The 19007-nt window shown below is 33.4% G+C and overlaps 1 protein-coding gene across 2 annotated transcripts in view; it reads left to right on the top strand.

The window, feature by feature from the left end:
• Positions 1-19007, top strand: part of LOC111046551 (neprilysin-2) — a 46157-nt gene that overhangs the window by 5575 nt on the left and 21575 nt on the right. The window contains exons 2-3 of one of the 2 annotated variants that reach the window (XM_039424458.1): positions 11778-11801; positions 16278-16428. In XM_039424458.1, the coding sequence (XP_039280392.1) occupies positions 16406-16428 (23 nt within the window). In that variant the 5' untranslated portion in view covers positions 11778-11801; positions 16278-16405. The remainder of the gene's footprint in view (positions 1-11777; positions 11802-16277; positions 16429-19007) is intronic. The other variant, XM_039424457.1, reaches the window with a different exon arrangement.

Consider the following 19007-nt stretch of genomic DNA (forward strand, 5'->3'; position numbering starts at 1 on the left):
TAGATCCTGATTTGAATGTCACGTGAATGCATAAGAGCAAGGCACGCCACGGTTCATCTCGAGGCCAAGATGCCGGTACTCTTTTTTCAATTTCATGGCATTTATTCTCACATCCTCCGACGAATTTCTCATTCTTGATTACTCGTTGTTGTTCGTTGTGAATAAATTACTTCCTTGCTCGAGTAGACTATCTGATATCATCACTTTAAAATCCACTTAATGGTACTGTAGAGTTGAATCCAGTTTTCCTCTTAAAAATCCATTTTTCAGTATAAAGCTCTTATCAGTGACACTGTAGCCTTTTCTTTCCTCCTCACAGTAATGAATATATTCTCTTATTATGTTAATAATTCAATATTGAAGATTCTTCATATCTGAGCTAGTCATGTTAATGGTGGTTCTTAAATTTTAGACAGTTTCCTTCAATGAATTTCCTTCTCCTATTCAGTTCTCCAGAAGCAGAAGTCCTCAGTTCTATTTATACAGCTTTCATTGGATATTCGAATTAATCATTATCATGGATATTGAATTCTATATTTCCTGATTTTGAATTCATTTTTTCTCCGGTGAGACTCTGATATTTCTCACAATGCATTAGTCTTCTAATCCTCCGACTACACTTTCCACTCCAGCTATTGGTGTCTGAGTTTTGAGTCATTAGTGAGAATATATTATCGACAGTTAAGTACCTCATTAGGATTGTTTTTAAACAAGTTGTGGAGCAATACATTATTATCACGTACTACCAGTAGTACAATCAATTATTTCAATTATAGGGAAATGCAATGATAGTAGAAAAATGCAGACATTTTGGAATCTCTCTTGAAAAAATATTGCTCATTTTTCACGAACTCCAATTGTATTCATTTAGTTGTATTCAATATCTTTTGCCATTTCAGGATTCACCCATTAATAAAAGAGTTGATTTATTACTCTCATAAAAGATACAATGAATAATATACAGTATTATACCTATTGTGATCAAGATTGCACGTCGAATAGCTTATTTTTGATGTTTTTTCATTATTTTTTATGTTTAAGCTCATTAAGTGTTGCTGAATTGTTATCCATAGTTTGAGGCAGGCGGATTTATTGAATGAAGGCTTTGTCTTTGCTGTACGGTAAGCTCGCGTGTTCAAGATTTGACGTATTTTCAACCTTGAATCGTTCATGAATAGGATCTTCTTTCTCGATTGAAAAATACCTTCTATAAATATTCGTTATAAGCTTTAAACTTTCAATCCCAAAGTCAATAAGAACTTTCATTTTACTCATGTTACTTTCTTTCTCTGAATATCAGAACCATTGTCTCTAGCCTCTACCCTACCTCAAATAATTATCGAAATAATTCTGTCTAATCCAATTGGAATTCATCGAGCTATTCAGATTTTAGCTCCATATCCACCTTAGCAAAATCTTTTGACTTTTTTCAATAATTGGTCGTTATGATGTAATACATGTTACGCTTATAAATGAGAAATAAGCTTGTATATTGGAAACGTTATTTTATTTCGCATGCTCTGATACTTGTTTTATTACTTACTTATAAGGGGTAATTTCTTAACAGAGTTAAAAGCTATTAGTGAGTTTAATGCGTGGTTCTTAAAACTCCTTAATGATTGCTACTAATTTAGTTCTGTAAATATATCATATACTCTCACTATTAATGCAATTTATTTCCTAATTCACTTGCTCTTTTGAACTCAAGAATCAAAGAGCTTCACCTATAGACCAGTCTATGACATTACCACTCTCTCCTGCAATGAATAAACTACACGAAACACAAACCTTGGAATGCTCAACACACTAGTACCGGTATTCGTAGTCAATCCTACATGGATCTGATTACTGTAATCAATTTTCGAAGCTCAGGAAGATGAGCATGTTATTACTTCTCATTGGTTATATAACCATTTTCGTATATAATTAAATCCACCAATATAGACTTCAATCGTGATGAGATATGTGGGTATTTCCATGTTCACTTTGGAATGCAGTATTAAGTGGTATGCATCTGCTTAAGGCCGTCATATTTTTTGTTACCGTAGTATACATTCATCAAGATCTTGGATTAAGAGTTCTAATTTCAAGAGTTCTATATCGAGTTCTATTTTATTTTTTTAATTTCGAACATGTGATATATGAAATAAGACCACCTTGGAGCGCTGAAGAATAAAGGTCCTTTACACTTTTGAGCTCAGAAGCACGGTTGAAAAGATAAAAAATCTGAAACTTAGATTGGGACTTCGAAAAAAATTCTAATTCCAAAAATTGATAAATTTTGAACATGTGATGCATGAAATAATACCACTTTGAAGCGCTGAGAAGAATAAGACCAATTTGAACCTGATCCGATAAAGTATTGAAAACAATGGGTTGATTTAACATACAATTAAAATTATAATTTCTCTTCACTGTTTACATCTACTCTACTGTAAATTATTACTGTTCCAGTATCATTTTCTCAAAGATCATTGATTCTATAAGTATAATGCAGTTCGGTTGATGATAGCTCGGGCATATTTATTATTAGTGGAACGAACTTGAAACAAGTAATACATGGAACAATCAGTAATATTTCTGACTTGAAATCAAAATCTCCAGTGGGAGTTTGATCTTGGTTGGAAGGTCAAGTGGCCTTCCATCAATCAGATGTGCCCAGTGCTGGGAATCAGCTGTGAATCCTGGAGATTTGCCAAGGTCGGCGTTTGGCCTATCACACGCGGCCGCCCTAAGAGCAGAGGTGAAAGTCTTGGTGCGCGATCTCGCTTCCTTCTGTCCGTGTCCCTATTTCATAATGAGCCGGCCGTCATTTCAGTTGCGCCTATCGATTTCTCTCGATCAGAAGGCTGAAATAATAATAAACGATACAAGCGCATGATTTTCTGCGCCGCAGATGCGTGAAATCACGGACAATGTGACGTGTGCAGACAGCAGCCTATTATCTGACAGTCTGCATCTTCTCACGCTTGCACCCTGCGGTGGCCACCACATTCATGAATAGTCAAATCAAATTCGACCAACTGAACCAATTCATCGTTCGATAATTCTTAATCAGTTGATGTGGACGCCTATCATTACCAAGCAACTTTGCGATTACGTGATGTTACAGCAGACACAATTCGTTAATTTGATGGTTTTGTTTGTCACACCGTTGGGTTTCTAATAATAGCCAAGATCACTTGATTTTTGACCCAAATTTGTTTGCTGAGTTTGATGCATATATCAGTCCTAGGCTCTCGCTTGGAAATCGGCAGGGGGTCCGTTAAGTGAATTGAATTGGACCTTCTGATACCATCAAGAATAGTTCTGGTGGAACAGAGCTGTTCCAGGTCAACACGAATTCCTACAGAATGTTTGGAGTGATTTAAAAAAATCTACATTTAAATAACTAACTGCAATATAATTAACCATATGTAACATACATCTGTAACATACATGTATATGTAACATACATCTGTATCATACATCTGTACATATGTAACATCCCTATATGTAACATACTTTATACAGACAGGTATTAACAGTAACAGGCTAATTCTATTTCATACAGCTTCACAGGAGATCAAGAAAACTGGATAAACCAATATAAAGTTTTAAAGGAAACATTGTCACAAAAAATTCCTGGTTGATCTATTGATTGCAAGCTGATGAGTGAGGAAATTCCCTGAACCAAGATTGAGTGTGCCTTGACTCAGCCAATGAAAAGCCTCCATTGCAACTCACTTCAGAATTCCTGAAAATGTGGTCCTTGGAATTTCGTATGAAAGTTTCCACAATTTTACAAAAAGTAGAATAGGTCTCTCTATTCTGTTAGTTATTTTTAGAGCTGATACGCCTCATAGAATACTTTAGTATTCAGTTCTACTATTCAATTCATCTAACAATAAAATAGCATTGGAGAGGATCGTTTGGCGAGCAGATTGTCTATTAAAAATATATAATACAGTATAATAATTTTGTTCGTCTCCAATATGATGATTAATTTATCTTTTATAATATATGACGGTGGCGGCCCAATTCGCCATATCTAAGCTCAGCACAAGAACAAAATACAAATTATAAAAAAGATCATGCGCAGTTGGACACGCAGTATTGAGCACGAGTACGATTTGATTGTTTACGGCGGCTCGGTGGTAGTAGATTTCTTTCACAGAGATCTTCGTGTCTATAAAGCTGTCTATTGAAACCGGTGAAGCGTACAATCAATGGAAATTGTACACTAATTGATGGAAAATCTGTCTAGTCTTGCTGCTTTTCTTTTCGCGAACAAGCAACAACCGAACATAAACTCATTCAATATTTATAATGTTGTTTATTAATGAATTACTTTCAGTTTCATAGCGTATTCGTTGATGATGCTCTCTGGGCACGTCGCCTAAAATGTGGAGCTGGTTCTTCGTAGTTGACAAGAAGACATTAGAGTCTAAGTTCAGTTGTTGGACGATTTAAAGATGTTGATCGTCCTCAAATCTTTCAGTATTATACTATATCACAATTTGTTGGACGATTTTAAGATGTTGATCGTCCTCAAATTTTACATTATACTATATCACAATTTTTTCAGTGTACTTTCATCTTCATGGTTTTGAATTCAAACATTTAGTGTCAATCTTTAAAAATGTAGAGTATTATTATGAGCATGGCTCATTAACCCTTTACGAGCACTGGTGTTTCGCCAGAGACATTTTGTGTCGTTTACAATTTACTACTATTAGCTCCTCTCTCCTATCTGGCTGAATAATTTTAGAATAGTTATGAAGCATGAGAGGGTACCATAATACAGGGTCAAATATCCGGTTATAATTTACTATCAATTTTTAATAGCTTTGTTTGTGATTTTAAAACGTTTGAAAAATTCATTTTCGTTTGAATGTATTGCAAGTTTTAATGGGATATTTCAAATTATGTTAGTTCCTGATTTCCATGAAATTGGTAGCATTACACTGACCATCTTACTACAATGAGATAAAGAAAATCCATTTATGTACAAAGAAACAATAACGATTTGTGCGTCTTAGTGCCGGTTGCACAAAAGCCGGTTAAATTTCAATCCTGATTAATTCCACGAGAACCAATTAGAGAAGACGTCTTATCGAAAAGGCCTTCTCTGAATGATGGCTCTCGTGAAATAAATCACGGTTGAAATGTAACCGGCTTTTGTGCAACCGGGCCTTAGCTTTAAGAATTTATCTTCTTCTTTTTTTCGCTACATTATAATTTAGTAGCCTCACCATCGTAGCTTGCCACTTGCAACTTTCCAATCTCCCATAGTTCTTATACGTCCCACTATACGTTTTTTTATATGGTCCTTTTATGTATCAGACATCAGAGTGATTCACAGGATAAGAATAATAATTATTCGTTTAGATGATAAATCAATACCATACACTAACAGAGTAACAAGAAAGTTGTTTGAGTTGAGAGTAGTAAAGTATATGGTATATAACGCGTTCTAGCATAGAACAACCAAGAATCTATGGCTATTCTCTGATTCTAGTCAGGAGAAAACTTTTTTTTGGAACGGAGATATTTGTATTCATTTTACTAGGGTTTACCCTTGATTTCAGTTTTTATTTACTGATAGCAAATTGCTGTCAAATTTAAATTGAGCCATACTGAAGCTGAGTAGTGATACAGCATCTAGTTAATGCAAATACTATTTTAGTCAATAGAGAACGTAGATTACATGGAAATTCTGACTATTCTTTCCTATCCTAATTCTATTCTTTTGATGTTCAAGTGAGTGGCCTCGGAATCCTCACGATAGAGGCAGTTAGGAAAGAAACGTTACTTGAACACGTTCATTAATCGAAAGTACGCAGATCACCTGAGTACTTCTGAAATCTTCATGATTTAAGAAAAGCGAACTGTAGAACTGTACATAGAAAATCTAGTTTTCAAGTACAATTTTCCGTTTCTAATTACTAAGGAAAGGTCATTTCACTTTCTTAGTTAAAAGAGTGTGAAATTTGGAATTTAACGGTAGGTAGAAGATGTTGAACCATAATTATTTCTTTTATCACAAACTTGAAAGCCTATTATAGAGATCCTTCAGCCTTTCATAGAGTTCCTTCGATTACATTTTTAGCCTAGAACAATCGAACTGTGAGGATATAAATATTCTAAGGATTTTTGGAGGTCGTTCGTCATAATAACTCAGTTGAACAACGGTGCGGTGAATAGTGAATGATGGATGGCCAAATAATGAAACCGAGAGGAACAACAACGACAGGAAGCTGAAGCTGGAATAGAGTAAAAGATTCATGTCAAGAAGACATGCTTTAATTGACGCCGTAACAAATTTATAGAGTAATCCTTGAGTTTAACTACTAAAGGAAACAATCAAAACCAGTCATTGTGAGTCCTAATGCTTACAAAAGTATGTGAATGTGGAAGTGGAAGAATTGATAATAATTCAAACTTTTTGCAGTTGCTTTCTGAAATTTACTGCAAGTTTTATTACTTACCGTCATAAAAACAATTATTACGTTGGTAGAAAGGCGAAAATTTCACGGAAGAACCTCCCTGTGTTTGTAGTTCTAGAGCACTGTTAGTAATATTGAATTCAGTGTTTATTGCACAATGAGTCCTTGTTTCCATTCCTTTGGTTTTATTGCTTGTTCCTCGTATTTTAATTTCCAGTTGGTAATCGATTTCAAGATGTGATTGCTAGGAAATTGCTAAAAGCTAGAATAAACTGAGATTTGACAATGGCTTTTGAAATACAAAATTTTATAAATGAGGCGTTCGAACGTATTGCAAAGCTCTCTACCTGAACAAAATCTCGATTTCTGTGCAAAAATAAAATGCTTCACAAAGCTTCTTAGCTCTTATTGACTAGTTGAAATTTTTTTTGTTCTGTTATCTGAGAAGAAAGAATCTATGGAGGTATTAATGAAGGAGGTGAATGGAGGCAGAGGACAAACCGAGAAATAAATTATATTCTCCATGGTAAAGACATTGTACGACATATAAAATCCCAGAGGCTACAATGGATCGGTCTCCTAGAAAGAATGGCTGAACAGAGAATGCCCCAAAAATGTATAAGGGTAGATTAGAGGGAAAAAGGCAAAGAGGCAGGCCGCAAGGCATCGTTGGCTGGATGAAATGGAGGCAGATATTATATTGATGAGGGTCACAGGTTGGAAGCAAAAGGCAGGCGACTGTTTGGTATGGAGGCGAATAGTTGAATAGGCTAAAGCTCACGCTGAACTGTAGTAATGTTGAAAAAGAAGAAGTTATTTGAGAAGTTGTCGTTTCTGAGGATTGGTAGTCTCGAAACATCGGTGTTACATTATTTTCTGGACAGAAATAACCAAAATATGAATTTTCAATCACGTAACTTTACTGAGCAGTGCTAATTGATTTCACCTTGAGATAGTACCCTGATTCAAAATGGCAATTTCATTAGTGGCCGACTAATGTTATTATTATTATTCCGATGACTGTGCTGGCCACCTATTATTGCAACTTGTCCCTCTGTTTTGATTACAGTGGCGAAAAGCCTGTGCGGAAATTGAACAGTCTGATTGTCATGGAAAGTTGAATACCTGTAATTTGCTATTGTACATTCCTAGTAATAATACATACGTTTACAAAGGTTACATAGAATGCTACAATTCTAACAGTACTGATGTATTTCAGAATAGAAAACACTCGGTCTATACATATAAAGTAGTTATAGTCGTTATAGTTGTATCAGTCGTATATTTCGCGTATTACAGCCAAGTGAAGAAACACAGCTTATATGAAATTAATTTTGTAAAACAATATAGATTTTTGTAAATATGTGTTCATGTTTTCAGTTTTAAAGTGGAAAAAGATCTTTTTTACTTTTTTCAAATGTTGTATAACAATAGGCCTATACAATTTTGTTACTAACTTTCTGTCTTCTGAAGATATCAGAGGCGACATTTAGAAACCTTGAAACCTAAGTCTCTAACTCTCTATTGCAGCGTTGGGACTCCAAAGAAAATTCAGAATTGATGTTGATTCCAATTAAGTGAAATATTATTATTATTAATAGGTTTAACATAGGTTTATGCGGTTGAATGTTTGGAGAGAGGGGTATAAGATGAGAGAAATAAAACTATAGATTCGTATTTTTCTCTATTCACTAAATCGATACCCTATACTCTAACATTTCTATTTAACATGATTGACCATGTGCTCATAATTCTGTATATACAGGTATTGAGTTATGTCTATTGCAGATGAATTCTCAGATGAGGTTTTCAATCTCTCCAAATAATATTAAAGTGAAGTGGTAAAAACTCCCATTCATCTACAGATCTGTAAATCTATAGAATCAGAAACGTTGAACATTTTTCCGGAATGTAAGGATCGAGAGATTATGTTCAGAAATGAAGTAATGATATTAAAATATGATCCAAAAATTGACGATTTCCAGGAGCTTTGTTGGAACTCCCCATATTGTTTTGGTTAACGTTACCATCGAATCTATAAGACTTTTCTTCCAATTCTTCATGGAAGTGAGGTGGATTTAGTGGGTCGTGAAAATAAAAAAGAACATACGAAGGTGGGTTGCCTAACACAAAAGGTTGGAAAACTTCAGCTCGGTCTGTTGCGTTCTATCTCCTTAGGAGATAACCTATGAGATTTAATGTGACAGGACACCACTTTTCACTTTTCGAGGACGAGGAGTTCAGAACTCGAAGAATCGAATAACAAGTTTTGGCAAGAGTCTGCTTTGAGTCCATTACGTAAGAGAGATACATTAATAAGGAAAACCCAAAGGATGCTTTCCATGTTTTATCATGTTGTTTGCCGGAAAGGTCGACTCCTATTAGGAAAACGAGAAAATTAGGTAAATAGAAGAGTAGAAGAGAAAAAGTTCGTGGAAGGTGCAGATGATGCATAATCAAGGATTAGTTTGGGGATGAGCCAATGAGGATAGGGTTTCATGTTTGTCATGTCTTCTTGGAACCTGGAACAGGTCTGCTACACTTCACCGGTTGGAACAAGAATCTTGTCTTCCGATCCCTGAAATGAAGTAAAAAAAGAGAGACTTGGTGTGCTCAAAGTTATATAAATTGGTGCTCTCTGAAATAGCTTTGAAATTCATTTGAATTAATGATCAAGTATCTTATAAAAAATTTCCTAATATAGTAGGTAGTTTACGAATTTTGTCTCACTTGTTCATTAATTCAAATGAATTTCAAAAGCTATTTCAGAGAGCATCGATTTATAAAACTTTGAGCCCCAAGTCTCTCTTTTTATGTTATGAACCGTAAAACTTTATAAAACCGATTTATAAAACTTTGAACACCAAGTCTCTCTTTTTGTGTTATGAACAGTGAATATTGATTGACTACTGATGACCTATGAAATCACTACAAAACAATGAAATTTATGTGAATTAGTTTAAAAATAATTTTAGAATAATCTATTAACGATGAGTGAGAAAACTAATATAGGCGTTAAAATCGTGATACGGATCAATCAACAATGGCGCCTTTTCATTGGTAATAGTGTTTCTCATTAACATGGTTTAACCATAGATGAGTGATAAGTAAGAGACTATAAGAGACTATATTATTCTTGTCTCTGGTTTAACTTAGTATAGGCAACTTTCCATATTTTCAACGTAGGCCTATTCATCAGCCCAGGAAAATAAACAGAAAGATGGATCGCTCAGTTTCATTTCAAATCCAGCATGGAGAGCATTCCGAACTGAAAGGCTAAATTTATTTTATTTATTTACAATGCAAATGGAACTAATGTAGTAACATTGAAAGATGAAATAATAAGGTAGTCCTTGTGCTATTTTTCTTCCAAATTTATAAGTGACAAAGTCCAAGGTTAGAATTTCACGTGTAAAAGTTTTACAAAATTTTAGTCCAAAATAAACATTAAAACTAGGTATAAATTTTGAAAACAGAAAAGTATTTTTTATAAATATTGTGCAAACAGAAAGCAATCGAAGTGAAACTTGAATCTTGTCATCCCTTTTTCTCGATCCATCGAAGATCAATTTCGAAAGTGTCTTACCGACTTCCTGTTCACGGAATTTCAAGTTTTTGTCTATTCAGTGCAATCGAATTAATCAAATAGAGTTTGAGATGAGTCAATTGATTCATTATATCTCAACCATATTTTTTCTATTTATATATACCGACCTAAAAAAATATATATTGAACTCCCACTTAGGTTACAAAATGTTTAATATAGACTAGAACAGGTCCCAGTAGCATCGTTCTTGGTTGTTATGGTTGTTGAATTTTTATATTGGGATAGTAAATGTTAATGAATCTTGGAAAAAAATATACAAACTATGAAAATGTTATCAATGAAGGTTCTTGAAATCAAATTTTATATAGGCTCAGAAGTGTAATAGAGCATGCCCTCATCATGATTATCATGCTAATCATCTTTCAGCATTTGAGTATACTATATTGAGTGAAAGATTCAACTTTTTTTAGAAATACTCAGAACCAATGCTTTTCCAACAGCATGGAGTTTGAAAAGCATATTCTAGTTTTCAAGAATAAATTGAAATTTTGGTTGAAGTTGAATTAGGCTATTTTATGATTTTACAGTTATGATTGTCTACATATCTATTTGGCACTGATCTTGCTATCTCTGATTTTTTTTCAATGATTCACTAAGTTTGGAAACTGACACTTGTGCTTTGTTAAGTAATCATCGCCCTTGTGAACCCCTCATTCGCCAGCGATTGCCAAATTTATTGCTTCGTCAACCTTCTGATTGTAGTAAGCTATTATATTACCATAACAAGCCGCAAACTAAATGATGACAAATATACGACTAAAATCATCCCACTCAATCAACATTCATAAACTGTGTTATCATAGTCGACCTGTGTCAGTTCTCACAGAGCTGGCAACAACCCACAACTGCCTTGTTCTTGTACTTGTTACCTTTTACCTTGAAACACAAGGAGTAATGGGAAAAGCAGAACAATAGGCTACACGACAAGACCCTGTAATAATCCACAACTTTGTTTTACTATTTATAAATAATCATCAGACAGAGATGATGTTCGCTGAAGTCTGACATCACTGGCTGGAGTCTGAGGACAAAGCAATTCTTCTAGAAGGAGAGACTCTCAACTTGATAAATATTTAATCATCACTACACGGCAGAGACTTGAGTTCACACACTCAGTTTCAGTTAAGACAATGCATCAGCCCACTACTGAGAGTTTTCTAACTATGACATGACGTTTCATTTTGAACTCAACCTGGACCTACCTATTCATTAATTTATCAATATTGTATCCTTATTATTATGATCTAAGATTCTATTTTTGGCGATAATAGATTCAATGATTATTGGAGCATAGCAATTCTGATTTCTTATTTAGAATAAGTATCATTCCAATTATCATAAATCTCATTCTTAATTATCAATTTATTGAAATCAAATTTCAATTATGAGTATCATAAACAATCACTGTAGATACAATTACAGATGGAATTAAATGCATTCCATTGGATGGAAGAGAATGCATTTATTCAAATGCAAATTAATATATAATTATTATTTAACGAAAATCCTAAATAAATGCTGTAAATCACCCCGAAGACCTATGCTACTGCAGACATTGACAACAGGGTTAACAGCTAGATGGAAATTCGATTTGGTTCTCATCGATTTATTATTAAATAAATACATCGATTAAATAAATACAGCATTTATTTAGGATTTTCGTTAATAAATAATAATTGTAGATACAATTACTGTATTTTAAATTTTCTTCCTTGATTTGATCTACTGACATTTACTTTCAGATGAACCAGACTCCGGCAGTACCGGTATGGTTTTTGAATTAAGGAATTTATTACTTAGTAGAATAACTTAGAAGAAGTAGTAATAATTACTTAGTAGAAGAAGATAGAATATTAGCCAAAGCTATCTGTTGAGAAGTAAAATAGTCGATTTAATCGGTACATGATGCAACACATTATCATTATTAGTTGATTTTAAATTGAAGTTGTATATTTTTGAATGCCTTATATCAATCCACATATTCTAGTGTTTTGATTTTCTTCCATACCGTGTCAAAACTTGAGCTTAGATTAAAATTTAGCTTAAAACTTCTTTCACCTAGTTCAGTAGCTTGACTTTTGCTTCAGTTCCACCAGCAGTTGATTTACTCAAAATTTTCACGCAGATATACTCTCTCCGTTACTACTCAGAGGCTATTCACTTTCTCTCTCATGGATTCTCGGTTGCTAGTGCCATGGATAATAACATTTCTTCAAACGGCCACTTAAATGCAAAAATCAATGTGTTCGCGATGGCATATAGTAATAATTGTAATGTATTACTACTAGTAATAATTGTTATGTCGTCTTTTATCGAAAACAAAATTATAATTGGTTAATCTAATAATAATATTATTAATAAATTTAAAAAAACGTTTTACAAAACATTCAACATTTTCTTTGATTATCTATGCTTGAAATTTGAACGGGTTCCAACCAACTTTTCCTTTTCCCGAATTTAGTCCAGCTTTGATAATATGTAATCGAAAGTGGGCCTTGCCCATCGGGTCAATCATGTCCATCGATGGTTTTTGATATTGTAGATAGTTCCTTATCAAATTAATTTATCGCGATATGAATTTACTACAGGATTCTACGATAATACCACTACATTTTACAGTTGGTAGGCTACTTACTGTAAATAGTATTTCAATGAATACGTGCCAGTTGAAAATAGCGTGTGATTTCTATATGTTTTCTCATTTCCGATATAACTTACATAACTGATTTTTATAAACTCATAACCTCTGCATAATGTAACCAGCTAAAATATTTCATTCCAATGTGAAAACATATCTGTATGAGGATAATCTGTTTTCCTTCTTTTGTAGATAAAATAAATTTATATACAATAGAATCTACTAAGAAACTCGAATGCTTATTATCAGAGTTTCGAGACGGTTTGGTAGCTGACGTTCCAATCTCCGTTCCGAAATGAAGACACATTAGTAGGATGATTACTTGCTGCTTAATCAAGACGAATTACATCCTTCCTCAACTGACAAACATTATAGAACAAACTCCATTCCAAATACGATCTAGTAAGTCCGCGTAGGTACGGTACAATCAGAAAGAGTTAGAATGCGAAAAAGAGAGATTAGAGTTCTTTATTCTTTTAAGTTACTATTACTATATATTCTGGCTTATAAACTAAAACTAATATTAACTTATAATCAATGACAGTGTGTCCAATATGGATAATTCAACGAATTTTACGAAAAATGAAATAATCAGAATGAAGATTGTATTCAATTTGAATATAGATGATATTATAGAGAGAAGGATTGAGAAGAAATAAATATCTATGAAAAGAATCATAGATAGAGAGAACACTATGAGAGATTCAGGGGTAGTAAGTGCTATATAGATATAGTTAGTAATTGATTACATTAGATTGATTTATTCAAGCAGATTATTGATAGTGAGAGGGTGATGCTGTTAAAAGATGCCTACTTCGTTGAGAAAATATTCTCATGCAATCAGCATACAATCAAGATAAATCAGCATTTATTGGTATTCAATCTAACAATCCAGGTTCATAACACGAGGTGTATCTGTACTTTGTACATCATTCTGAAACAAGACGAAATCGGAATGAATAATTATATTATAATAGAGCTACTTGATGGTATTGAAGAAGATACGAATATACTGCAGTGTATTTTCTAATGGAATGAAGAAGAAACTCATGTATATTAGTAGTATCACTAATAAATTATTGTTCAAGCCGTCTTGAAAAATATCTGAACACATTTATCCCTTTAGTCCTTTAGTTAAAGAGAAAATCTTAGTTTTATCTTTTATTGATTGACATCTCCCATTTTTTCATTTCGTGGAACTGATCTCTCACAACGTTGAGGAATCGTCCTATCAAAGACCTAAAGTGAGATATCTTCTCACAATAATAATGATTGAGTTACCGTAACGTGAGAAGATGGGATTCTTCACTGGATAACCTTGATTATTGAACAATGTCTGATTTTTTTCTCTTAATGCGGATTAAGACACCATCAGGCAACAGAGATTGAATAAGTCACTCCTCTATCTCCAAGAACTGAATAGGAATAGGCTATTGGCTAATAGCATCTCTTGATAATATCAAGATCATAATCGTATATCAGTCTACTTTTAGCTCTATTGTAAGATCTAAGATAACCGAAATAACAATATTATAAGATTGTTCTTCGTCTGTCTTAAGAGTCGCCTTACAAGATCAAGATAGTGGGGTAGTTGAGTTGAGAAAACTTGTTTCATTTTTTAGAGAAATTATAAACATTTGAACAAGAAAGCTAAAATATTTTCAAAAATATGTTTAATCAGATGCTGTTCCAATCTGTGAAATCATATCAGACCATTAACATTAATTTGGAATCTTCAGTTTACCTTGAAATTGAGAGTCCTGAACAAAGTTGAACAAGTTGCGTGTTAAACCTTGAATTGTAAAAAGACCACCTCAGCTAATACTTGGTGGTATCATCTGCTTATTCTCTTCCTCTATATTCTTGATAGTCAAGATACAGTAGAAAAAACTCTTTTCGTTTTGGTTCCAATGTTATCGAACATTCTATTCAGTGAATATTTAACAATCTTCCATGAATGTGTTCGGGACGCACATCACAGCGAAAAAAATTGTCGCTGCCGTGTTGGCTTAGCATGGTATAATTTCCATTTCAATTTAGTTACTAGTTTTAGTTTCACATCATTACTACTTGTTCTTCCTAACGTATATATTGCAGAAAGTATACATTATGTTCAAAACCGATATTGTATAATATAATAGAAATTCATTAAGAAGTCTTTTGGACCTCCTGATACAAGCAGAGATATTTTTCTAGAGACAAAGATGAAATTCGTTCTTTTCAATTTTTATTCTGAACGATTCCTACAAAAAAGGAAGAATGGTGGAAGTTTTGGATGGTTGCCAAAAGATGGATGATAATTAATTATTGATACTCCTTCTGAAGAAAATAAGAATGTTGATATAGGAACCGCATCACCAGTTGGCCCCTGGTTTTCATTGTTTCAAATACCATCTAAGGCCAACTCGACGTTCAGATCTCAGTACGACATGCAAAGATTTCAAATTTCCCATTTCAACTTCTTTAATTTATTGTTTCTATTACAATTTTGGAACCGACCTGCCATGAATATCGTTGCTAGTTATGTGATTGAATGATCAAGTACATTTGATATTAATTTTTTAGATGAAACCCAACTTTTCGTAAACTTGAAATAATCGTATCTCACGGAGCGAACAACTATTGCTATAGTTAGGTACTGTATTATCATGAAATCAATAAATATGATTTATGGTACCATAAGATAATATTGGTATCGTAGGACTAACTATGAATCTAATGGGAAATTGATTCTAGTTTGTTTCAATTAGTGTTCAATTAGAAATCGCATTCGCATCAATTTGAAAAATTAAAATACAGTAGATTTTCTAGAGAAAGACTTTGAATGTACAGTAGGAGAGACTTCTTGGAGCGGTATTGCTATTTTGAACTCTCATCAATACAAACATGAATGAAAATGAGTGTGAAATGAACTTTTCAAAGAGGTGAAATGTTCCACACTTAGTGCCGGTATTTTTCGAAAAAACCTTCTCTGATTGGTTCTCCTGAAATTAAGCACTATTGAAAAGACCGAGTGCTGTGCAATCGGGCCTAAATTTTTCAAGGTTGAAAACTTAAAATTAAACAGCCTAACTTGAAATTTAAATTTAATTAGATTAATAATATAGAGGGAACTCAGATAATCAATAAATTGCATATTAATTTTGAGAATCGACACAAAATATTTTATGATTTTATTTTATCTGTTACGCTAATGATTGATATACGAGATATTAATAATAATATTTTCATATAAGAGATATAATCGTATTATTTAATGGAAATATTCCATAACCAGTGAGTATAGAATGTAATCTATACGGTACTAACTGATTAAAACTTTGTAAAATAGTAGAAAAAATGAATGTATTTCTGGGCTGGAAACCAATTATGAGTACGGTATCGTACAAGTGATATGGGTCCTGAGGGAAATGAAAAAAATTCCAAAATACTTAGGTAGGCCTACATTGTACATCCCCAAATACTTGCTTGCGATGAGATAGCAATCAGGCTAAAAGTATTCCTACATTCAATATATGAAAATATAATCTCAAGTACCATAACATTGCTTATTACTAATTCTATCACTTTTGTAATTGGCTGACATTCTTTTTCCTGTTTTCAGATTCTTTTATTATTGTTGGTCTGCATCAAATTCCTCTCGACCGGAATCAATTCAATCTGCATGGTTCTAAAAATCAAATAAGCAGTCTTTATAAAGTTAGAGCTGCTGCTTCATTTTAGCAGCAGAAAATGTCGAACACGACTATCATCAAGTAAGTACGCTTCTTTCATAAATGTGAGATTGTAACGTTTTATAAATGTGAGATTTATTATGTAAAATCAATTGATTACAAACAAAAGGGAATCCTCTTTCAGCATAGTAGAAACTTCAACGATTCTTTATAGATGTAGGCTATGGGTTTATTATATGAGACGTGAGAGTATATAATAAGGGTGGGGTGGGTGGAGGTGGACATAAACAGTAGGCTATAATAGTCTGCAAGCAATCAACACAGAGTGTTAAAAACATGGTTAACATGCTATAGTTCTCAATCAATATAGGGCCTATTGTGTGCTGAAAAGCGAGTTCTAGTAGCCTCCATGAAGATTGCATTTCATTCTTGGATCAGTGTTGGTTTTTGAGTGTTGGCAGCACTTACAGATAAGATTCGAACAGCCATTATTGATTAAGAAAGGGAATCCGGTTGATCATTTGCAGGATAGCAGTTCTGTGCTGATATAACATACAAGGTGATAGTGATCTGTAGGCAGACTCTGTACTTGAAAATCCATGTGTATGTCATGGTACGGCCGCTGCTTGTTATTTTTCCAAATAATTAAACCGATCTCTTGCGTGACTTGGCTCCGTTTTCTGGTTATAAACGTTTTAATGTTAGTGATTCATCTTCCAGTTAACCGGTCTGCTTGATTTTATTCAGCTCTTCTCAATAATAATAATAATAATATCTTCTCTCTTATCTTCACAATGAAGATTAGTGGAAGAGCTGAAGAAACCTTCCAATTACGCTTCAGTTGAATGTTGGGATTTGTATTTAAAACTGAAGGTCGTTTAGAAACTTGTGTTGAATAGGATAAAACTGTCAATGAGCTTTGCAAATGATTCAGTGAAAATATTCTCTAGAAACTTATTTTATTTTATCTACTTTCACGTATCTCCATTGTGTTTAAAGTTTGAATTTTCGGGGAAAACAGACAACGGTTTTTATCAAAATAATATGAAGTTTGCTGATAAGATGGATTTGGCTAAATCTCCGTTTACCAATTGCATAGAATAACGGACGGTCGGAAGAAGTCGCTTCCAATGTAGGTGATATGGTGTTGAACATCCTGGTTTATTTCCATAGCTGGACAATACAGATTTTGGTTGAGTCATGCCCACATGAACTCCAGGCTGGTGCGTGAGTAATGAGATGGATGATGATTGATGAGTGAACCTACTACAACTTGAGGTGGGTTTCGTACCATCGGAAAGCGATTTTTCAACTCAAATGATTTCGAGTGGTTTAACTCAGCTCTTCGAGTGGTCACCCTTACAACAGTAGCAGTAGGTGCATAATTCCTATAGAGATAGCTTATCACAGCAACCACCAAATCAATAGCTCCCTCAAATCAATTACAGATACTATTTATCAATATAATAACTACGAAAAAAGATACTGAATAATAATATTTATCCAACATGGTTCTGTACAATAAAATTTTTTAATAATGCACGATTCGTTGAACGATTGAATATCATCATCGCAACATATTGATTTTAATTTGATAGATCAAGTAGGCTAGTATTAACAAGTTAATTAGAGTACAAATTATCAATATTATTTATGTATTCTTATTAACTTTAGTATTAAGGTAAACATAACAGATAGGATCTCCTATATATACCTGTATCTATATATAGGAAGTTCTGAATACTTACAACAGAAAAATGAGAATTTTTTCCCAAAAATACGTTAAATAAAACGGGCTTTGACTTTGTAGAAAGTAGAATTGACTAATTGAAGATTTTACACTCAGCACTATAACGGCTTCAACAATCGTAGGTAGAATAATGAAATAAAACATGACATTAAAGAGATTAATCAGCACGGATTTTTCAATCAATCGTTGAAAATTTATAAGGCTAAAAAGATTAAAAAATCGGTAACGGCGAAGGGTTTTTCTTGAAAATGTGTCACCTTCCAGAGCTCATACCTGGAAAACTAGGGAGAGATATGGGAAAATGTTACGGATGAAACTTGTAGGCTAATTTGCCAGCTTCAATTTTGTATTCGAGAAAAAATTCCGAAAGACGCGTATTGTTCGAGATATATGCAAAAAACCAAAATATAGTACTATTAAACCACCCCACCCCCTTAGCACAGGGGGTAGGAGTGAAGACTTTTGATATATTTACTCCCTTACCATCCTAAAAAGAGCTGTAGGGTAAAAAATTGTGTCCCAAACTTTTCCCTCTATACTTTTTTTTGAGTATTCGTTGCCTGGACTATTGGAAAAGTTGAATTTTCCCTATGAACAGATGTTTTACAGCTCTTATCATCCAAGCAAGTTTTATTTTCAAGTCAACTGGAATCAGGTAAATATTCAAATTGGATGTGCACAAGTATTTTTATTTTTAGACAGATTTCAGACTTTGAGAAATACCAGAGTCAAGTTTTTTGTGATCAATTTCTTTGCCAATATCTTCTTGGAGAAATTCTCTAGAAAACTTTCCTAGACGAGTATAACTGCTTATTTATTCTGACTTGTGAGTAGCCTACATGAATTATAATAAGCTATTTTAATTAATAGTTTGTAAATTAAGTTTTCTTTCAAAACTTTAACCCAAAAA

The sequence above is a fragment of the Nilaparvata lugens genome, chromosome 3, assembly GCF_014356525.2.
Source record: "Nilaparvata lugens isolate BPH chromosome 3, ASM1435652v1, whole genome shotgun sequence".
Classification (NCBI taxonomy): Eukaryota; Metazoa; Arthropoda; class Insecta; order Hemiptera; family Delphacidae; genus Nilaparvata; species Nilaparvata lugens.